The sequence below is a fragment of the Bufo gargarizans genome, chromosome 9 (genome assembly GCF_014858855.1).
Source record: "Bufo gargarizans isolate SCDJY-AF-19 chromosome 9, ASM1485885v1, whole genome shotgun sequence".
NCBI lineage: Eukaryota > Metazoa > Chordata > Amphibia > Anura > Bufonidae > Bufo > Bufo gargarizans.
In genome coordinates, this window is record NC_058088.1 from 142,476,301 (window position 1) to 142,500,559 (window position 24,259).

Genomic DNA, 24,259 nt, shown 5'->3' on the forward strand with positions numbered 1-24,259 from the left:
ACTGGTTCCAGAGCATTTTCCCAGGGACCAGTGGCTGTTCGCCGCCCTAAAGCGTGTTGGTTATTCAATGAGGGACATTGCAAGTACGCAGATTCATGTAAATACAAGCATGAGTGCTCGGCTTGTGGTTGCTCCCACGCTGCAAACCAATGTCCTGGCCCCCCCCCTGTTGCCAAGTTGCCCGCCGTGGGTGCCTCCAAGGACTACGGTGAGCATAGTAGAGATGTCACCGTGGCTCGACAAGTACCCCAATAAGGTGGCTGCGGCACAGCTTCGCTCTGCTTTTACGTTTGGGTTTTTTATTCCGTTTGTTCTAAGTAGGTTTCCCATGTTTTCTGAGACTCTCAGGTCTGCCAGAGATCTCCTGGAGGTCCTGAAGGAGAAGTTGGATAAGGAAATGTAATGACAGATTGGGCGGGTGGCAGAATTATTTCCATCAATCCCTTTTTCTAATCTTAGGGTTTCACCTCTGGGGGTGGTCCCCAAGAAGGAGCATGGGACATTTTGCCTTATTCATCACCTATCACACCCTAAGGGTGCGTCAGTCAATGATGCCATCCTCCCTGCAGATGCTTCTGTGTCCTATGTCTCCTTCAACAGGGCGGTCGCGTTGGTCAGGGAGGCGGGTAGGGGCACCCTCCTTGCAAAATCGGACACTAAGTCTGCCTTTAGGATCCTCCCTGTTCATCCTGACTGTTTTCAACTTCTGGGTTGCTCATTTGAGGGTTAATTTTCCTATGACACATGCCTTCCCATGGGATGCGCCATTTCTTTAAACTATTTTGAGATGTTCAGTTGTTTTTTTGGAATGGGTAATACGGTAGGAGTCTGGTTCATCTTCAGTGATACATTACCTGGATGATTTTTTTGTTTGTTTCCCCGGGGACAGGTGACGGATGTCTTTCCCTTCTGAACACATTCCTGTTGCGTATGGCCCAGTTTGGTGTTCCTATTTCAGCTGAGAAAACGGAGGGCCCGGTTACGCGGCTTTCGTTTCTGAGTATCGAGATCGATTCTGTAGACATAGTATTTCATCTCCCAGTGGACAAATTACGGAAGCTGCTTGAGTTAGTTGATGGTTTCTTGGCGGTTCGTAAGGTTACTCTTAGGCAATCACAATCACTGCTGGGTTTGCTCAGTTCTGCCTGTAGGGTCATGCCCATGGGGTGTTTTTTTTTCCAGGCGTATGTCTTTGGCCACCCATGGTGTCAAGTCCCCGCACCACCGCATCCGGCTCACTAGGTCCCTAAAAACTGATATAGTTGTTTGGAGGACCTTTCTCAACTCATACAATGGGCATACGTTTTTTTATGTCCAAGGAGGTCCCAAATGCAGTTCTTGCCTTATTCTCGGATGCATCTGGTTCATGTGGTTTTGGCGTTGTTCTGGGCAACAGAAGGTGTGCGTCCCCCTGGCCCGAATCCTGGCATTCCACGGGTTTGTAGGAATTTGTCTTTTTTTGAACTTTTTCCTATTATAGTGGCGGTTGAGATTTGGGGCACCATTTTCGCTAACCGCCATGTCTGTTTCTGGTCAGACAATATGGGGGCCGTTCAATGCATAAATAGCCTGTCAGCATCATCTTTGCCGGTTCTTTCCCTGGTGAGTCATCTGGTTTTGCGTTGCCTTGAGCATAACATTCATTTCAGGGCTTGACACGTTCTGGGTATGGACAACAGTATTGCTGATGCTCTTTCACGTTTTCATTGGCAGGTTTTTCGGGAATTGCATCCGGAAGCAGATCAGTCCGGGGAGGAATGCCTGCCTCACCTGTGGCGGTTGGCGGCCAGCAACTGATGTCTCTCATCAGCTCATCTGTATCACCGTCTACCTGGCAAGCTCACAGAAAGGCCTGGGCCGATTGGCTGTCTGGGGTGGGTATGAGGAACATGTCCTCTCACGATGATCTTCGGTTAGAGGTAACTGTATGGTGGCTGCTTAAGTTGCGATCCCAGGGTGTGTCTGCACTGTGGCGCAACTCAGGTTGTCCGGGGTGGCTTTCCACTTCTAGTTTTGCGGCTGGCCTGATATGTGCACCAGGCCTTAAGGGGTTGGAGGAAAGAGCATTTCTCCAGGGACTCTCGCAGACCTGTCTCGTTAAGCCTGCTAAGCAGATTAGTGGATGCTTGTTCGTGTGTGTGTGTGTCTCCCCTTTTGAGTCCATACTGTTTTCTGCCTGTTTCAGTTTGGCTTTTTTTGCTGCTCTTCTGGTTGGTGAGTTAGTTCCCCCGTCCAGTCGTAGGTCTGGAGGATTATTGTTTCAGGACGTGGTTGTTGCCAAAAACGGGTTTTGGTCCGCAGGTCTAAAACGGATTAGTGGGGCAATGGGACTTGGATTACTCTACACCAGGTGGCGGGGTCAGTTTGTCCGGTTCGCTGATTTCCAAATACATGGCTATTCGTCTGGGGGGAGTCAGTTTCTTTTCACACCAGGATGGGTCTCCCCTTACGAAATTTCAGTTTACCGCTGTATTTCGCTCTTGTTTGGCACGGGTGGGGGTAGAGCCGAAGGAGTTCAGTATCCACTCCATTCGAATTGGCGCCGCTACAGCAGCGGCGAGGGCAGGCCTGCCAGAAGCTGAGGTGATACGCATAGGCAGGTGGCTTGCTATGCCAGGTATATTAGACCTGACTTGTTGATAAAAAATAAATAAAAAAAATGATAAGTAGGGAGTTATGAGTTTGTTATTCTTTTATCTTAATGTTCAGCTTTCTTAGATGAGACTAAGGTTTTCATGTGTCTGTTATGCTCTTCAGAATTTGCTAACTGTTTTTCCTTGCAGGTGCAGCGTGCCCAACTGTGTGGCTCTTGGGGCACTCCTATATTTTTTGGGCGGCACAGTGGGCGTAATGCAGACCCGGCGGAAAGACTCTGGGGTTTTGAGAGGTGGACGTGTCCTGGAGAGGAATCAGAGGGCTCAGGTGGTCTCAAATCCTTACTCAGGTGGTGGATATTGGGGTGCATTCCAGGGGTCCTGTGATACTGGTTGTCCATGCTGGTGGCAATGATCTTTGTCTGTCACCTTTGGCCGAACTGATGGCGCTCATGCACGCAGATATTGAGTTCTTTCCAGTTTTCTTCCTGGAGCTTGTGATGGTATGGTCTGAAATGATACCCCGGGTGGTTTGGCACGGGGCCAGGGTGGCGGAAGCCGTTGAAAAAATGCAGGAAGATGGTCAACTGTCGCATATCTCGTTTTGTGAGTTCCCGAGGTGGAATCGTCATGCGCCATCGGCAATTAGAAGGGGACAATAGGTCCCTGATAAGGCCTCCTCCGTGGCGGCATATGAGAAGGTGGAGTTTGGTCGGAGTTGTTGGCATACTTGCCCGCCGGGAGACCGGCGGTTGGCATTACCGCCCGATGTTATATTTATATGAGTTTCCTTATTGATAACAAAAGCTGTGGCTGATCACCTCCCAGCAAACATGTTCTTAGTGTGTTTCTTGTAGAATAAAGGTAATGGAAAATGGGGGGCCCCTGGTGAATAAGAGGAGGCTCTTTCCCTTGCCCTTCCCTGCTTTTCCAACAGTCTGAAGAATGAATGCAATATTCCCTTTTTGTTGGGAAATCACGCAAAGCCCCGTGCTAAAGGGTCAGATCCAACCCCTACTGATGAAGGGCCACGTATCTTAACAGAAATTTCAAAATTAAAAATATGAAAAGAGCGCAGCCTCTTCTGATGCCGAGGGACCGCGTGTCCACCTCTGGTATGGCCGTGACGCACGCGTGTTACCGTGTGCTTTAAAAATACTAAGCCCTGCCCATATTGAATGAACGGACCTATCCAGCTACGGGGGCCAAACAGGGGAGGTGGGGTTGTGGTGCATATTCAGTTCTCACTTAGTTCCCGGCTGTTATATAGGTACGTAATGTAGTGACCAGCAGGTATAAAGAGCTGTATTTGGGTACATAATGTGGGACACCAGAGATAACAGGGGCAATGATGTTTTGATTAACGATGGTCCATGAGTGTATATATAAGTTGGGTCATGATATTTTAATTACATGTTCTAATACATGATTGCACCCTAGTAAATCAATATAATTGAAGCCAGGTATTTAGACTACACCGTGACCCAATCACAATAACAAAACATTATGATGTGTTAATACAAATAAAAAGATTCACTTTGTGATGCAGAAATTATACTCTGGTGACATACCTAAGAAAATACGCCAAGGGTCCCTTACTAAATGAAGCAGGCAAATGAAATTTTCATCATTCATGCCTGTTGGTTTGACTGTACCATGTCGAAATATTCAGCCTGCCTCCTTTTTCAGAATAAGGCCGAAAGCACAAGGCCGTGTTCCACAGCCGTGAGCGGTCTGTTGTATGCCGGCCTGGATTCCTGCTGACAGCAGGAGCGCATGGCTCCATTGGTTGCTATGACGCCATGCGCTTCATGCCGCTGCTACACTACAGTAATATACTCATATGATCTACAGTACAGACCAAAAGTTTGGATACACCTTCTCATTCAAAGAGTTTTCTTTATTTTCATGACTATGAAAATTGTAGATTCACACTGAAGGCATCAAAACTATGAATTAACACATGTGGAATTATATACATAGCAAAAAAAAGTGTGAAACAACTGAAAATATGTCATATTTAAGGTTCTTCAAAGTAGCCACCTTTTGCTTTGATTACTGCTTTGCACACTCTTGGCATTTTCTTGATGAGATTCAAGAGGTAGTCACCTGAAATGGTCTTCTAACAGTCTTGAAGGAGTTCCCAGAGATGCTTAGCACTTGTTGGCCCTTTTGCCTTCACTCTGCGGTCCAGCTCACCCCAAACCATCTCGATTGGGTTCAGGTCCGGTAACTGTGGTGGCCAGGTCATCTGGCGCAGCACCCCATCACTCTCCTTCATGGTCAAATAGCCCTTACACAGCCTGGAGGTGTGTTTGGGGTCATTGTCCTGTTGAAAAATAAATGACGGTCCAACTAAACGCAAACCGGATGGAATAGCATGCCGCTGCAAGATGCTGTGGTAGCCATGCTGGTTCAGTATGCCTTCAATTTTGAATAAATCCCCAACAGTGTCACCAGCAAAGCACCCCCACACCATCACACCTCCTCCTCCATGCTTTACGGTGGGAACCAGGCATGTAGAGTCCATCCGTTCACCTTTTCTGCACAAAGACACGGTGGTTGGAACCAAAGATCTCAAATTTGGACTCATCATACCAAAGCACAGATTTCCACTGGTCTAATGTCCCATTCCTTGTGTTCTTTATCCCAAACAAGTCTCTTCTGCTTGTTGCCTGTCCTTAGCAGTGGTTTCCTAGCAGATATTCTACCATGAAGGCCTGATTCACATAGTCTCCTCTTTACAGTTGTTCTAGAGATGTGTCCGCTGCTAGAACTCTGTGTGGCATTGACCTGGTCTCTAATCTAAGTGTATTACTGTAGTGCAGCGGCGGCATGAAGCACACAGCATCATAGCAACCAATGACATTGTGTGTTCCTGCTGTCAGCAGGAATCCAGACTGGCATACCATGGACCGCTCACGCGCGCGGAACACGGCCGTGTGCATTCGGCCTAAGTCTGTCAAAGTCACCTCCTCGTGGTGAACATTTGATCGCTTCAATCCTTGAAATTTCAGGGCATTTGGATTGGCATTATGAAATTGCCTGACATGTTTGGCCACAGGAGTGTCATTGTCATTTTTAACATGACCTAAATGCTCACCAATGCTCCTTCTGAATTCACAAGGTTTTGCCCACATATTGAATTCCGCATATGCACGTGATTAAATAAATCAGTCCAGCGGTCTTGCAACGCAACAATTTTTATAATGATAGCATATGGTGTCGCACTGTAACATGCTGTGACTTGACAGTTGCAGAAAAACCCATCTTGAATGGATTTTTTTTGTTACTGTCGCATCCCAGTAGCAGCATGTCGCAGTGCAACACCATAGACTATCATTATAAAAATTGTTGCGCGGCAAATGTAGTCATGTAGACCTAGCCTAAATCTACATGCTATACACGTGAAGCACCTAAATGTCCCCACGGTGACATTTTATAAGCCAAGACACTGTTCTAGGTGTTTGGAAAAAACTGTGGACAAGGCGATCATTAAAATTACGATATGTTATAGCAGAATAAACTGCAATTTAGGGTCCGCATTTGAACTTCATAAGTAGGCAGACAAGGTGGGGGGGGGGGGGGGGGGGGATAGTGGTCCTAGACAAAGGCAGCTATGAAAAAGAAATGGAGAGGATCCTTAGTGATTGTGTGACATACAAAATATTATAAAGAAACCCTGTGAATGAATATAAGAAGGATTTGAAAATAATTCTGGATAGAGGATTGGGAAAGGAGATCCTTAATATGAAGAAATATCATTATTTGAATAATGCCCACCCCAAAACACTGATCATATATTACCTGCCAAAATTCCACAAGGACCCAATGAAAACCCCCGGGAGACCTATAGTCTCTGGAATAGAGTCTATTAGTAACAGAGTTTCGGAATACGTGGATATATTCCTACAAAAATGTGTGCCCAAAATACCCTCTTATCTTAAAGACATGGGTCATACGCTGGATGTGATAAGAGAACTGATTTTCTTTACAGAGGATATGTATCTTATGACGGTAGACGTCACATCATTATATACAATTGTTCCGAAGGAGATAAGTTTGAAGGGAATACAGTTTATGGATGAGGATGATCAGCTGGATGAGGAGCAAAAAAAAAGTTCATCTTGGAGTGTATTGATTATTGCCTTGGCCACAATTATTTTTGGTATGGAGAACAGTTTTATGTACAGACAGCGGGCGTGGCGATGGGTGCTAAATTTGCACCGAGTTTCGCCAATATTTTTGTAGCTTACTGGGAACATCTATATATCACCCCCCTTTTACAGAAGGAAGGAGAAAATGGCAATTTGATTCTGTGGAAAAGGTACATTGATGATTGCCTGTGCATTTGGCGAGGGGGTGAGCCATCTTTGAGAGAATTTCTCAGGTACATTAATAATAACAACAATTGGAACATCAGATTTACGGAGAACATCAGTAAAAGCAGTGTTAATTTTTTGGACTTGGAAATCTCTGTTGCTGATAACGGAATACATACCAGAACCTATTTTAAACCTACGGATAGGAATGGGTATATTGACGTGCAGAGCTGTCATTGCAACCCGTGGATAAAAAAAAAATGTTCCCAGAGGCCAATTCCAAAGAATCAAAAGAAATTGCTCCCAACTAAAGAATTATGATGAGAAGAGTAGTATTATACTTAACAGATTCAAGGATAAGGGATATAAGGAAGAATTGTTAGAGAGACAGAGGGAGGAAATTAGGGAGAGTGAAAGTATAATAAAAAAGGATAATACAGGAAAGAGGGAGGATAGATATAGGTTCGGGTTCACAACCACTTTTTCCACTATGTGCCCCCAGATTAAACAAATCATTCAAAAAAATTGGAGGATCCTAAAAAGTGATCCCATAATAGAATCGCTGATCCCTGACAAACCCGTTTATTTTTAGAAGAGCATCAACAGTGAGTAACAAAATAGTGCATGGCTGTATAAGAAATGAAGTAACCAAAATGACTAAGACGGTTTCACATGGTGTGGCTTTTGTTCTGGTTGTAAAAATAGATCCAGAGAAGACAGATGCAACCAAATAAGAAAGGAAGTGACAGCTACATCTAATCATAAGGAGAAAAAAGTAAAAGGGAATCTGTCATGTGAAACGGCAGGGGTTATCTATGTTTTAGAATGCCCCTGCAAGTTACAGTATGTGGGAAGAACACTTAGGAAATTAAAAGTAAGAGTGGGGGAACATAATAATATAAAAAAGGGACTTAAAGGGAGTCTGTCACCTCCATATGGCCATATACAGTGGAACAAGTGCATAATAATTGGAGGGGAGAGGATCCAGTAAAACAAATAAAAAAGAAGCACAATGTATTTTTGAGTTAAACATGCTACAAACCGCAGGTCTCAATATCGAATGGGATATGAGAGCCGTCAGTATGGCGTGATTGGTGTTTTTTTCATTGTAGTTGTGTTTTTTTTTTTTTTCTCTTTTTTCTTTGCGGCTTGCTCTAGGATATTATGGAGAATTTGGTGGATAAGGCTTTATTAGGTAGAATAAGGTAGTTGCATTTAGCTGCAGTCAGTCTTCAGTTTCCTAGGAAGGTGTTCAGACATGCATCACAGTGCTAATTTCTTTGGCCATATACATAGTAAGTTTTTACGGGAATTGAAATGCCATCTCTTTAACATAAGGGAATGAGTGTAGTCATACATAATTGCCCTGTATAAGAAGTGGTATCTTTTTTAATTGTGTGGGAATAACCTATATTTTTATATTTAAATTTTTAATATTTTGATGTATGCTATATGACATGCAGATGTTTATTTTTACTGGGATACGTTATTTTAGGCGTTTCAAAATAAGTTTTTTAAAATAAAATGTGGAAGTTGATCTAACAGAAATATCACAGACTGACCACGTGTGACCAGAGACTAGAGGCTTTTTCAGTTGTGTCAATTGGAGAGGAGAGGAACGCCCCAGAAGAAGCAGACAGGGAAACCCGGCTCGGGCAAATTGATTTGATATGTGATGTGAACAAGTGTCAATCTTGTAAGTAAAATATAATATGTAGTGTTTCAATAACCCGTGGGTATTGTATATGTTGTGTTCCTTTTAAAGGATAAAAGAGCTGTGATTGCTGGTGGATATTGAGACCAAGGAGCTGGAATTGTTTTGAATCGAGATAAAATTATCTCGTGGAAGTGTTGCTGTGTGTGAACTGGTCGTTACTGATGAAGTTCATGCATGGACCCTAAATTGCAGTTTATTTTCGTTGAAAAGGGAGAAGAGACCTATTCCCGTTGTTTGGGACTGCTGCTGATTGTGCCACTTGGAAGACCACCCAAAATATCTTATGTTATATCAGAAGCATAACCCACCTGCGAGCCTATATTGTGATATGATCTGAGGATGCCCCAATATGTATTGAGAACATGTTGCACTTCAGCATCAAATGTTGCAATGATACAAGCTGGATTTGTACCCTCGGATTTCTGTCTGGGGTTCAGTAGGGTGTCTGTTTCTGCATACAGCATGCTGATGGGCCTCGTGGAGCACCTTTACTGGATATCCACATCATATGAATCTCTCTTGGGGATCCTTTGCAGCCACATGATATTTGTCAAGTGAGCTGCAGTTACGTAGTATTCTAAGGCATTGACCCCTGGGTATACCTCTTTTTAGTGGATAAGGGTACCAGCTGTCCCAGTGCAGCAATGTATTAGTGGCAGTAGGCTTGCGGAAAATATTGCTGGCAATGTTACCATTTTGTCTCCTAGCGATCTTTAGATCTAAAAAGATGATTTCATCTCTGGATCTCGGCTGTAAAAAATATGCCGAGTTCATTGATGTTCAATGAATCAACAAACATGTGGAATTAATGTTCAGTCCCATTCCATAGGATGAACACATCATCTATGAAATTAAGCCACAGTAAGATGTGCTTGGGCCAATAAGAGGTTGTTTCTCCAAACACTATATTCTGCTCCCACCAGCCCAGGTAGACAGTAGCAAAACTGGGGGCACAAGGGCTCCCCATTGCCACTCCCCTGAGCTAGTGGTTATCTTTCTATCAAAGAGAAAAATATTTTTGGTTAGAATGAACTGTAAAAGGGCCAGTACAAATTGATTGTGGGGATACAGATGTTCTCCCCCTCCATGTAAGAACTGTACCACTTTTTCGCAGTCCATCTCCTGTGGAGTGCCACTATATAATCCTGTACATCGAGGCTAGCAAGAAGGCTATCAGGGTCAATCTGGATGTCATCTAGCTTCTTAAGGACACCCATAGAATCTCTCGTATAGGATGGTAGTGCAAATACAATAAATCCCCAAATGGTGTGTAAGACTGCCGGTGCCAGAAACAATTGGCCTCCCTTTTAGGGGAGACATGCCTTGATGGACTTTTGGTAAGCAGTAAAACAAGCCATTTGGGAATGAGAAGGTAGAATGAGATTATATTCAGTGCTGCTGATGAGCTCCAGCAGTTTTTAATTCCCTTCTATGGTCGAATTGGTATCAAGTGTCTTATAACAATTTCTATCGTCCAGTATACCATGACATTTCTTTTTAGTTCTCAACATCTATGATAACAATATTACCCCCTTTATCTGAAGGCTTGATGATGATAGAGTCATCTGACTCCAGTGCAATCAGGCCATTTATCTCTTCAGGTTTCAAGTTGTTCCTGCCAACCTGATGTAAGGTTATTTTCAATAATTGGTCAGTTACAACCTTTAAGAAGGTAATCAATAGGAGCATTGTCACTCATGGGTGGATATTTATTAAAGGGTGGACATAAATTAGTGAACGGTCCAGTTCCTGGTGAAACAGGCCTAAAACAGTTAACATTTTTTTGTTACATACCTGTCTACTACTGTTTTGGCAGCTTGAAGGAACCTTGCATGATCGTTTTCTTTAAGGAGATGGTCAGCTTGGTTAATTAGCACTGTTGATCGCTCAAGCCTTTGTCGACAGTTTGCGATTTGCTGAGCAAGTTTCCTTAACTTCATTACCTTAAAGACATTTTGAAAAGAGCAAATGAAACATTTTCCTGATGTAAAATATGCACTGTGTAATGACGTGGGCTCCTACGACCAGTGTTAAAGAGAGGCAGGGACACAACAAAGTCACTTCAATATGGTTTATTAATTGTTCCAGCCAACCTACATATCAGTAAAGCCAGATCGCAGCCAGGTCAGGTAGTCAGTCCAAAACAACCAAAGTAATGCAGACTTGGGTCTCCTTTAGATCCATCCCCAGACCAGTGTTGCTCCACACGTGACTTGCACTTAGTGATCTGTATCCTTTCACTCTAGCAGATACACCCTGCTTCATGCTGCTGACGTTTTAAACACAACCATGGACATGAGCCACGTATGAAACCTCTTGCTTTCTAAAACTTAACATGGATATGACAGAATTCATAATCTTTCCCCCCCATCTTATTCACCTCCCCCCCCCCCCCCCCCAACAGACCTATCTATCATGATCAAAGGCTGCACACTCTCCCTGGTCAACAAAGCCTGCTGCCTTGGAGTGACCTTGGATTCTGCCCTTTCCTTCTGACCGCACATCCAAGCCCTTTCCACCACCTGCCGCCTCCAACTCAAAAACATCTCCCACATCCGTGCTTTCCTTAACTTTGAATCTGCAAAAATGCTTGCACATGCCCTCATCATCTCCCGCCTAGACTACTGCAACATTCTCCTCTGTGGCCTTCCATCTAGCACTCTCGCACCCCTCCGAACTATCCTCAACTCTGCTACCCGACTAATCCACCTCTCACCCTATTACTCATCTGCCTCTCCCCTCTGCCAATACCTTCACTGGCTCCCCATTGCCCAACAAAGTCACTTTAAAGTACTAACAAATACATACAAGGCTGTCCATAACCTGTCCCCTCCCTACATCTCTGACCTACTTTCCCAATACACCCCCACACGCACTCTCCGATCCTCACAAGACCTCCTCCTCTCCCCTTATCGCCTATTCCCACAATCGACTCCAAGATTTCTCCCGTGCATCCCCCATACTCTGGAACTCACTACCCCAACATTTCAGACTCACCTACAGTGGAATCCTTCAAAAGAAACCTGAAAACCCACCTCTTCAGACAAGCATATAACCAGTGACCCTGCTGCCTCTATACCACTATGACCAACCTCTCCCTCACCTACTCTGTCCTTCTCCCATACCATGTAGATTGTAAGCCCTCACGGGCAGGGCCCTCTCTCCTTCTGTACCAGTTTGTAGCTTATCTTGTTTATGATTAGTGCAATTGTCTGTATTATGTATGTGCACCCCTTAGCATATGTACAGCGCTATGGAATGAATGGCGCTTTAATAATAAATAATAATAATAATAATAATAATAATAATAATGATAGTAGAGAGGGAGAAGAGAGTCAGAAAGCAAGCGAAAGTCGAGATGTTTAAGGTTCCTGCGGAGGTGTGCCAGTGTGTGGACTGGGAGAGCAGCAGAAGAGACAAATTAAGAGAAGGTGAGTAGGTTGTGGTCGGATAGGGGGAGAGGCGAATTAGAAAGGTTAGATAGGGAGCAGAGGCGGGTAAAGATAAGATCCAGACTGTGACCATCTCTGTGGGTGGGAGACCACTGTGATAGGCCGAAGAAGAGTGTGACAGGAGTTTAGAGGCGGCCGAGTGGCAGGTATCAATAGGGATGTTGAAGTCACTCATGATGATAGCGGGGATGTTGGCAGAAAGAAAGTGTAGCAGCCAGGTGTTGAATTGGTCAAAAAAGATGGTGGCTGGGCCTGGGGGCAGTAAATGATGGCTACTTGAAGGTTGGAGGGAGAGTAGATGTGAACAGAGTGTACTTCAAATGAGGTGCGCGTAATGGATGGTGGCAGTGGAGTTGGGCTGTAGGAGCAGGTGTCTGATAGGAGGAACCAAAGGAGCAGGGGTCAGAGGAATGGTTATTAGGTTTAAGGGGTTGCAGAAATTTGTCGAAGGAGATTTGTAGTGGGACATGGAGATGATAGTGGGGATTTGCTGAGGGGGTCCTGGATGTGAACATATGGAGAAATTTGCGCCCGCAATATTCTTTTACATTATGAAGAACTTTGACCCATGAGATATCCATCAGGTGGTACAGGACAGCCAATTGAGACATTTCAGAACATAGACATACCCCCTACCTTATAAGGCTACTTTCACACTAGCGTTCGATCGGATCCGTTCAGAACGGATCCGATCATAATAATGCAGACGGAGGCTCCGTTCAGAACGGATCCGTCTGCATTATTTTAGCATATAAAAGCTAAGTGTGAAAATAGCCTCGTACGGATCCGTTCAGACTTTCAATGTAAAGTCAATGGGGGACGGATCCGCCTGAAGATTGAGCCATATTGTGGCATCTTCAAACGGATCCGTCCCCATTGACTTACATTGTAAGTCTGGACGGATCCGCACGGATCCGCACGCCTCCGCACGGCCAGGCGGACACCCGAACGCTGCAAGCAGCGTTCAGCTGTCCGCCTGTCCGTGCGGAGGCGAGGGGAGCGGAGGCTGAACGCCGCCAGACTGATGCAGTCTGAGCGGATCCGCATCCATTCAGACTGCATCAGGGCTGGACGGCTGCGTTCGGGTCCGCTCGTGAGCCCCTTCAAACGGAGCTCACGAGCGGACCGACGAACGCTAGTGTGAAAGTAGCCTTAATAAACCTGATCTGGCCGCCATTTTACATTCAGTGTTTGCCAGTGTAGGGATAGTTTGCTGAGTGGAGCAGGGACAGGCTTTTAGAGACACCAAACACAAGCAAATAGGGCCACAAAAGTCATTTTAAGGACTAGTATAGGTGTGCTATCTATATGTGTGATACACAGAGGGGTGCGATATACTTATACTTTTATAATGAGTCAAAAACACATAGATCTATATAGTGATTATCTGGAATTCAGGGGCCTAGGGGCTTTCTAGGGCCATTTTTATATAGGCAAGGTTTCGGACGGGGTCGCTCTTATCAGGGCGGGTGGTCTGTGGTTAGGCTATTAGGGCCAGAATAGCACCCCCCTGTCGGGCAATATCAGGGACAGTTCCTTGCCCACCCTGTCCTTCAATACCACATCATCATCTAGCTCAGGGATATATGGTTTTTGCTTTCCCTCCGGGATTCATGGATGTGCACTGGAACCCCCCGGATGGTGGTAGGACATATGGTTTCTGATTTAGTGCCGCCGAGCACCTGATTTAGTGCCGCCGAGCACTTGTTATTGCCTACCACATCTATGCTGTAATGGTCACGTACACACACACACAGGGGGGAGGATAGTGACCACTGCTCTCCACTATCACCCCTGGCCCTGCCTACTTGCCTCAGAAGTCCTGATGACAAGGGACAACTGGACGGCAGTCCCTAACTTAGGATACGTGCAGGGAGGACAGACAAGGCAAATAACGGATAGTGAACGGACCGGGTCAAAACCAAGAGGACAACACAGTACAGAGGGATAAGGAAAGAATGGTCAGGAAAAGCCGGGGTCATAAATACCAGGAGAGTCGAGAAGTCCCAAAGGAGACCGCAAAGAATAGTCAGGTGGAAGCCGAGGTCAAAATACCAGGAGGGATGCGCAGTACAGGAGGAGCAGGCAAAGGATCGTCAGGGAACAGGATCAGGTAAGTATACAGGTATCCAACAAATGCCAGGAACCTAAAAATTAACAGGCAACCTGTGGCCAGCAGGCTGCCTGTATTTATAGTGGGGAGTGATGGTCATGTGACGTGGCCAGCATCACATGACCGACAGACCGACCAGTCGAGCAGCTCAATCAGCTTGGTGCTCAAGGCAGACCTAGGGAGCCTCCCAGCTAGCAAAGCTGCCCTGGGAACAAGGTGAAACACAGATCCTCGCTCACGAAGCTAAGCAGCAGGTCTGAGGCTTATGGGAGACCGAGTGTGCCTTTGGCACCCCGTTACAGTACCCCCCTTTTACGAGGGGCCACCGGACCCAAGACTTCAGGCAATGGCCTTTCAGGGTGTTCTAAATGAAATTGTCGAACAAGTCTAAAAGCATGAACCTCCCTGGCAGGTACCCAAGATCTCTCTTCAGGTCCATCCCCTTCCAGTGAATCAGGTACTGCAAGGAATTACGCACCTTCCTAACATCCACTATTTTAGACACCACATACTGGACAGCATCATTAACAATAACCTGCAGAGGCGAGGCTTTCGATGGTACTACCGGTTCAAAATATATTTTTAGTAGATATTTATGGAACACATTATGAATGTGGAATGGACTCTGGCAGCTTCAACCTAAATGATACTGGGTTAATCACCTCCGTGATCTTACATGGTCCAATAAAACGAGGAGAAAACTTTTTAGAATCTACCTTAAGAGAGATTCTTGGAGGACAACCATACCTTATCCCTAACCTGAAAATTCACCCCCCTTGAACGTTTCCTATCGGCCTTGAGTCTCTGAGAACTTTGAGCCTTTTCTACGTTCGATTGAACCCGGGCCTAAACTGTGCACAGTTCAGAGAAGAGAGCCTATCCGCCTCATGGTTAGAGGAGGAGAGGGATGACCCAGAATGAAAACGGGGATGGAAACCATGGTTACAAAATAAAGGCGAAACCCCAGCAGAAGAATTGACACTGTTATTCAAAGCAAATTCAGCCAATGGAAGAAATTTAACCCATAATTGCTGGTCATCAGCAACATACAACCTCAAGAATTGTTCCACAGACTGATTAAGGCATTCAGTCTGCCCATTACTCTCAGGGTGGTAGGCAGAGGAAAAAGACAATGAAATTAGAAATTTTTGACAGAAGGCCCTCCAGGATTTGGACACAAACTGCACACCCCTGTCAGAAACAATATTTTCCGGGATACCATGCAATCAAACAATTTCTTTCACAAAAATAGACGCCAGGGTTTTGGCATTCCGGAGTTTAGACAGGGGAATGAAATGGACCATCTTGCTAAACCTATCGACCACTACCCAAACCACAGTCTTACCCTCCGCCGGCGGTAGGTCAGTTATAAAGTCCATCGAGATATGGGACCAGGGTCTACTGGGAATGGGTAGGGGTCGTAGGTTACCAGCAGGGCGAGTCCTAGGTGTCTTGGACCTAGCAAAAAAAGCTCACAGGCTGACACGTAGGACTTGACATCCCTAGTTAGAGTGGGTCACCAAAAAGATCTAGAAACCAGATCCTTAGTGCCCTCAACACCCGGATGTCCAGAAAAGGCAGAATTGCGACACTCACCCAACAGCTGGAGATGAAATTGTACGGGAACAAACAACTTATCTGTTGGGGTGGATACCGGTGGCAGATGTTGTTCAGACCTAATGCGAGCCGAGATATCCTGGGTTAGAGCTGCTATGAATATTTTTGCTGGTAGGATGGATTCAGGTGGTACCTCAGTAGGTTGAAAAGCATGAAAGCTTTGAGATAATGCGTCCACCTTCACATTTTTACTTCCTGGCCTGAATGTAATGGAAAAATCAAGACAAGTAAAAAACAGAGCCCATCTGGCTTGATGGGGATTTAACCTCTTAGCAGACTTCAAGAAAAATAAGGTTTTTATGGTCAGTGACAACAGTTACACAATGCTTTGCCCCCCAGAAAATGCCTCCACTCCTCAAATGCCCATTTAATGGCCAACAGCTCCCTATTCCCTATGCCGTAGTTTCTCTCCGTGGGAGAGAATTCCCTGGAGAAGAAGGCACACGGTCTCAGGTTAGTGAGGCTAGTAGGACCTTGTGAAAGGACTGCTCCTGCACCATCCTCGGACGCATCCACCTCCACAATATAAGGTCTCTCCTGATCAGGCTGGATCAGAATGGGAGCGCTACTGAATGGCTTTTTTTATTTTTCAAATGAAGAAATTGCCTCAGTAGACCAATTCTCCAAATCCGCCCCTTTCTTAGTAAGGTCGGTCAACGGTTTAGCAATTACAGAAAAAGTCATAATAAATTTATGATAGTAATTGGCGAAACCTAAGAACCGTTGTAAGGCCTTTAAGGATGAAGGTCTTACCCATTCCTTAATTGTTAGTACCTTACCAGGATCCATCTTTAAGGCGTGAGGAGTCAGAACATACCCTAGAAACAGAATCTCCTGTATAGCAAAGACACATTTCTCTTGCTTAGCGGATAGCTGATTCTCCCTCAACACCTCTAATACTTGTTTAACATGAGACACATGAGATTTGAAGTCAGGAGAGAATATCAAAATGTCAAGATAGACAGTAACATATTTACCTAAGAACTCCCGAAGAATGTTATTCATAAAGTTTTGGAACACAGCTGGGGCATTGCTGAGTCCAAAATGCATCACCTGATATTCAAAGTGTCCTGCCAGAGTATTGAATGCCGTCTTCCATTCATCTCCCTCCTTGATTCGGATTTGATTGTATGCCCCTTTCAGGTCAATCTTGGAAAACCAGGTTGCCCCCAGAACCTGGTTAAATAAATCCGGAATCAATGGGAGGGAGTATCTATTCTGGACAGTGATTTTATTTAATCTCCGGTAATCGATACATGGCCTAAGACCACCATCTTTTTTCTTAACAAAGAAAACCCCCGCCCCCATAGGAGAGACAGAAGGTCTAATATGCCCTTTACCAAGGCTCTCCTTAATATAATCTACCATGGCCTTGCGTTCGGGCTTAGAAAGATTATACATTTTCCCCTTAGGAAACTTCACCCCCTCTACTGGCTCTATAGTACAATCATAAGGTCTATAGAGGGGGGGGGGGGTAGAACCTCCGGGGTTGGTGAGGAGAATACATCAGAATATCCCCTAACAACAGTGGGTAAAGTGTCAGAATTTACTGAGACCCCAGCCTGTACCACGGACAAGCATAAGTCCCACTTAGGCCCCCATCTCAGCAAATCTATAGTGGGGTTATGCAGTTGGAGCCAAGGCAACCCTAGTACCACCTCAACCGGTAGGTTCTCCAGGACTAAAAGGAAACATCTCTCTGAGTGGCACACCCACGGTTAGAGAAATCTGAGGTACATGAGCCCACCGTACCACCAATAAGAGGAGTAGCATCAATAGCCATGATATGGATAGGAGTTGGTAAAGCAAACATTGGAATATCCAATCTTACAGCGTACTCAGAGTCAATAAAGCTGGCCGCTGAGCCAGAATCAATAAAGGCCTTACCCGGCCATTTATCTACCCCCAGAGAAATCGTAATGGGTACCAAAAGCTTACATTTAGAAAAATCAGGGTGCACCTGGTCTTTACGTTGCCTTGCCTTAGGAGACTTGCCCTATCCTAAGAAGGTCCTCTCTGTCACTGGTTGACCCAATGGTCAGGATATCCACAGTAAAAGCAGAATTGGGTGTAATAATCCTCCGCAGGTAGATTGCCCTGAACCAGTGCCTTTAGAGCACTCTCGGCTACCAGACCCCTGTCTGGTTCATCATAGAGGGTACCCAGGGCCTGAAAGAACCCCTCCACAGAAGTTAAACAACTGCCACCAGCAGGTAAAGAGAACGCCCAGTCCTGGGGATCACTGTAGAGGGAAGGATTATTATGATTAATATATGTATGTATGCATGCTTTTACATATATGCATATATATTGGCCCTTTTGCATGGGCCAGTCCAGGTGGTAGGTGTATACATAGAGATGTATGTATGCCCCCTTGTCAGCATACATCTCTATGTATATAATATATGTTTAGGTGGGCTTATTGCTGCCCATTCAGACCCCCTGTGTGTGTGTGTGTGTGTGTTTCACACACACACACACACACACACACACACTTATGGATGTGCCCCAAGCATCTATAAGTGTATATATACAGTTAAACTGTGCCCAGAAGCTCCCATTGATGCCCCCCCTCTGGAATGTGCCTTCTGGGTGGAGAGAGACCGACAACTGGACAATTATGTCCAGTTTCGGCCTCTTCAAAGGACAGATGATCAATAAAGATCCTCTGCCCTTTGTCACCATCTCCGGCAGCACTGCAGATGGTATGCCTAACATAGACATGAGAACAGAGTTCCCATGCCCCTGTGTGCCACTCACCTCCGGCGCTGTAATTACAGTGCCAGAGATGTGCGATATCTCCACAGGCGGGAGGATCAAAGGATCCCCCTGCCTGGGAGCACGGGCTGGTGTGGTGATGTCATATCACCGCGCCAGCCCACGTGGACCTGGCTGCCCATCACGCCTGCAGGGCGGGAAAATGGGAGCGAGCACCTCGACCTGCCTCCCATCAGAGCGCTGTGCTCTGCGCTCAGGAGTGAGGAGTCTTCCCCCTGCATGAAGGAGAGCGCAGGCAGTGATATGCTGCACTGCGCTCTGAAGACCAGACTGAAGATCCCCCCCTACTAAGAGAGCACAGCCAGCAAAGGCACATACCTGAAAGACTGGCAGCGCTCAGAAGAGAGGTGGAGGGGGCTGAGTAGTTGAACCCTGAGCAGCCCAGAGGAGGAGCAGAAGGATGAGTAGCCAGAGGGAGCAGCTGACTAAGTATCGATTTCCCTGCCTCTTCATTAACCCCTGCTGCCCTGTACCTAATTCCTGCTGTACCTTTCTCTATTGCCACAGTCCCCTGTACCCCTGTAGCCCCGTTCCCCTGCCCTACGCATACACCCCTGCAGTCAAGTACCTGCAGAGCATTAACCCCTTCCCTGTTCCCCTGCTTTGCATCAACCCTGTCCTGTCCCTGCAGAGCATTAACCCCTTCCTGTTCCCCTGCTCTGCATCAACCCTGCCCTGTCCCAACAGAGCATTAACCTATGCATTGTCCCTGCAGAGCCCTGACCATTAACCCCTTCACTGCTTGCCCTGCCTTTCACAGAACTCTGTGTTCCTTGGCCTGCATGTATTTACCCCTGCAGTGCCACAATTGTGTTTAACCCCTTGTACCCCATAGAGACAGTGAGTAGCCAGGCGGGTGGGTTACCGATAATTGTGTGTATGTATTATTGTATGTATAGTTAGTTTGTGGGTGGAATTTGGGATTGTGTAGTGTAGTTTAGTACTGTACATTTAGTGCTGTATTGTTATTGCTGTACTGTGGTGTGTGCGTCTATATGTATATATATTTACCCATTACATACATAACCATTGATCTATAAATATATATATAGATATAGCGTATAATTACACTTGTATTATTGTGTTGTATAATAAATACTTCATATACTTCATATACAGCGTATAGTGTTTTTAGTAGTCGCCGCCGTAGTAAACCTAGCTAGGTAATTATATTTGATTTAGGCATAAATAGGCGGAGTCATCACTAGACGACTCATGCCTATTTATGAATATTAATTATTGATTTGCATAAATACCAATAATTAATATCCCCTTTAACAATCACCCTGTAGTTGGGAAATGATAATGCCCACGAGTTGACTCTCGGGGCCAGAGGACATGGGGCGCAAAGGGAAGTAAAGTCTGCAACTCTCCTTAAAAGAGAGGAACTTCTTCCGGTCTACAGTAAAGGGTTCTGGGAGCTTAATCTGGGGCTCAAAATGCGGACTGGAGCCCTGAGGAGTGGAAGAACCTTTCCCTAACTCAAAAGAACTGAGTTTTTCCCCTAGCTCCTGCACCATCTGCATCAGATTAGAGACATGGTCAGCCAGGGTCACCATAAGATTCATTATACAGTGGTTATTGGGCCTGTTAATCTGTAACGGTCACGTACACACACACAGGGGGGAGGATAGTGACCACTGCGCTCCACCCTCACCCCTGGCCCTGCCTACTTGCCTCACAAGTCCTGATGACAGGGGACAACTGGACGGCAGTCCCTAACTTAGGATACGTGCGGCAAGGACAGACTAGACAAATAACGGATAGTGAACGGACCGGGTCAAAACCAAGAGGACAACAGTACAGAAGGATAAGCAAAGAATGGTCAGGAGAAGCCGGGGTCATAAATACCAGGAGAGTCGAGAAGTCCCAAAGGAGACCGCAAAGAATGGTCAGGTGGAAGACGAGGTCAAAATACCAGGAGGGATGCGCAGTACAGGAGGAGCAGGCAAAGGATCGTCAGGGAAAAGGATCAGGTAAGTATACAGGTATCCAACAAATGCCAGGAACCTAAAAATTAACAGGCAACCTGTGGACAGCAGGCTGCCTGTATTTATAGTGGGGAGTGAGGGTCATGTGACGTGGCCAGCGTCACATGACCGACAGACAGACCAGTCGAGCACCGAGTGATCAGCTCGGCGCTCAAGGCAGACCTAGGAGCAGGTAGCCTCCCAGCTAGTGAAGCCGCCCTGGGAACGAGGTGAAACACAGATCCTCGCTCCCGAAGCTAAGCAGCAGGTCTGCGGCTGATGGGAGACCGAGTGCGCCTTCGGCACCCCGTTACATATGCTTTTTGCTTATAGGGGTTCTGCAATTTGTTTTAACTGATGATCTATCCTCTGGATAGATCATCAGCATCTGATCGGCGGGGGTCCAAGACCCGGGACCCCCGCCGATCAGCTGTTTGAGAAGGCAGCGGCGCTTAGAGGGAGAAGAGTTATTGGAACAAATAATTTCTACTGGTGTGATATACTGGTGTGGCCACTGCTTCACGCGGGACACCGAGGAGCACCCTTCACCCATCTTTATCTGGAAACAGTTGTCATCTAAGACTGGACGGATAAGTAGACGATGCCTATATGCCTGCATATTAAAATGATCTAGCATTACTGAGCATAAGACATTGGAGAGACCTTTAACCCTCGCTGCTATCATTACTAGTGGGAGGTCTGCTACAATGTATATTAATTAGACACTTTGATTCAATGCGATTTGCTTTGTGACCTGACCTGAGATTTGTGCACTTTGATTTGGACTGGAATCTCACTGAGGTATTGAAGGCATAGGGTTACTCCTGGTTAATTATCCGGGCTGTGATACTTTTACCCGGATAATAATATAAATGTAATCTAACTTATAGCATTTGAATCTCTATATGAATAGAGATTAAATACCAGGAATTACTATACAGGGAGTGCAGAATTATTAGGCAAATGAGTATTTTGCCCACATCATCCTCTTTATGCATGTTGTCTTACTCCAAGCTGTATAGGCTCGAAAGCCTACTACCAATTAAGCATATTAGGTGATGTGCATCTCTGTAATGAGAAGGGGTATGGTTTAATGACATCAACACCCTATATATGGTGTGCATAATTATTAGGCAACTTCCTTTCCTTTGGCAAAATGGGTCAAAAGAATGACTTGACAGGCTCAGAAAAGTCAAAAATAGTGAGATATCTTGCAGAGGGATGCAGCACTCTTAAAATTGCAAAGCTTCTGAAGCGTGATCATCGAACAATCAAGCGTTTCATTCAAAATAGTCAACAGGGTCGCAAGAAGCGTGTGGAAAAACCAAGGCGCAAAATAACTACCCATGAACTGAGAAAAGTCAAGCGTGCAGCTGCCAAGATGCCACTTGCCACCAGTTTGGCCATATTTCAGAGCTGCAACATCACTGGAGTGCCCAAAAGCACAAGGTGTGCAATACTCAGAGACATGGCCAAGGTAAGAAAGGCTGAAAGACGACCACCACTGAACAAGACACACAAGCTGAAACGTCAAGACTGGGCCAAGAAATATCTCAAGACTGATTTTTCTAAGGTTTTATGGACTGATGAAATGAGAGTGAGTCTTGATGGGCCAGATGGATGGGCCCGTGGCTGGATTGGTAAAGGGCAGAGAGCTCCAGTCCGACTCAGACGCCAGCAAGGTGGAGGTGGAGTACTGGTTTGGGCTGGTATTATCAAAGATGAGCTTGTGGGGCCTTTTCGGGTTGAGGATGGAGTCAAGCTCAACTCCCAGTCCTACTGCCAGTTTCTGGAAGACACCTTCTTCAAGCAGTGGTACAGGAAGAAGTCTGCATCCTTCAAGAAAAACATGATTTTCATGCAGGACAATGCTCCATAACACGCGTCCAAGTACTCCACAGCGTGGCTGGCAAGAAAGGGTATAAAAGAAGAAAATCTAATGACATGGCCTCCTTGTTCACCTGATCTGAACCCCATTGAGAACCTGTGGTCCATCATCAAATGTGAGATTTACAAGGAGGGAAGACAGTACACCTCTCTGAACAGTGTCTAGGAGGCTGTGGTTGCTGCTGCTGCTGTTGATGGTGAACAGATCAAAACACTGACAGAATCCATGGATGGCAGGCTTTTGAGTGTCCTTGCAAAGAAAGGTGGCTATATTGGTCACTGATTTGTTTTTGTTTTGTTTTTGAATGTCAAAAATGTATATTTGTGAATGTTGAGATGTTATATTGGTTTCACTGGTAAAATAAATAATTGAAATGGGTATATATTTGTTTTTTGTTAAGCTGCCTAATAATTATGCACAGTAATAGTCACCTGAACACACAGATATCCCCCTAAAATAGCAAAAACAAACTAAAAACTACTTCCAAAAATATTCAGCTTTGATATTAATGAGTTTTTTGGGTTGATTGAGAACATGGTTGTTGTTCAATAATAAAATTAATCCTCAAAAATACAACTTGCCTAATAATTCTGCACTCCCTGTATGTCACGCTAGTATAAGGTTAACTTGACCGTATATCTGTGTCACTGAAAGGCCTAGTTGGTCTGACCTCATATCATAACCTATCCGTGATGATTATACATTATAACGGTCGACTTGGCCATAGATTTAATAACCTTTATGCAGTCGCCTATAGAAAAAAAAAGACTGTGACATCTGATCAGATAGGGTACAATACCATACTCTGTGACTCCTTATTTTGGCTGCAGAATTTATCCTAAGTTAAGGGATCTCCTACAATCTTGTCCCTGGAGAAGTCATCCCATGATAAGGGACCTCCGGGATACAATTTTGTCCCCTGATGAATCAGACATCATTGAGGAAACGCGTCAGGACACTGTGATTACCTGATTTTATATATATATATATATATATATATATATATATATACATCCCTTCGGGACTCTGCGACCAACGGTCCATATATATATATCAATTTTTGTGTGTGCGAGTCAGACCAGGTGTTGTGGGCGGCCTACAGAGATACGGCGCCTACACCTGACATTACTCACCACACATTCCATGCCAGGCTACTTGCCCTCCTTGTAACCTTTATCGGTCTACCACCAACGGGACCTATTTCTGTCTATCGGGCAAAGCTGGGCAGTCCATATTTAGGGAGGTTGATAATAGGGTTATTGCATTAGCTAGGGGGAAGGAGCGGTAGTGACAGGGTTGCTTAGGGTTTTGACCCAGCACTGTGTCTTTCTGCCTTGGTACTTACCTTTCATCCTGTCTGCATCTATTTTTGCTATCCCTGTATCTGGTCCTCTCCCACCTCCGCCTATTTTTTTTTTAGGAGATTAGTGTAACCGGTGGTTACAAATTTTGAGTGTTTAGCATTAAAGGGCTTATTATTTTATCCTTAAATACATTATTAAATGTTAAGTTTTAAATTAAATAAGCTACCCATTACTTGTGAATAGATTCTGGATTTATAGGGTTTAGCCCACTAGTTAGTAACTGTAGTCTGACCCACTATAATCGGTTGTGTTACTATTGTTTACTGGTGTGATATACCAGTCGCCCCCCAAAACAACTGATTGAAGCGGGGTGTTATATACCAATATACTTTCTTTATAGTGTATTTGGGTACTGTATAGTGCATTTGCGCATGCGCGTATGCGAAAATTATATTGCTGATATCTCGCATTTAATAAAAATAAATGGAGATCGCAAATTCAAAT

The 24,259-nt window shown here is 45.2% G+C and overlaps 1 protein-coding gene across 2 annotated transcripts in view; it reads right to left on the reverse strand.

Annotated features, from left to right (window-relative positions):
- Positions 1–24,259, reverse strand: part of MID2 (midline 2) — a 603,653-nt gene that overhangs the window by 317,781 nt on the left and 261,613 nt on the right. For both annotated transcript variants that reach the window (XM_044306559.1, XM_044306558.1), the window contains exon 4: positions 10,428–10,576. In XM_044306559.1, the coding sequence (XP_044162494.1) occupies positions 10,428–10,576 (149 nt within the window). The remainder of the gene's footprint in view (positions 1–10,427; positions 10,577–24,259) is intronic.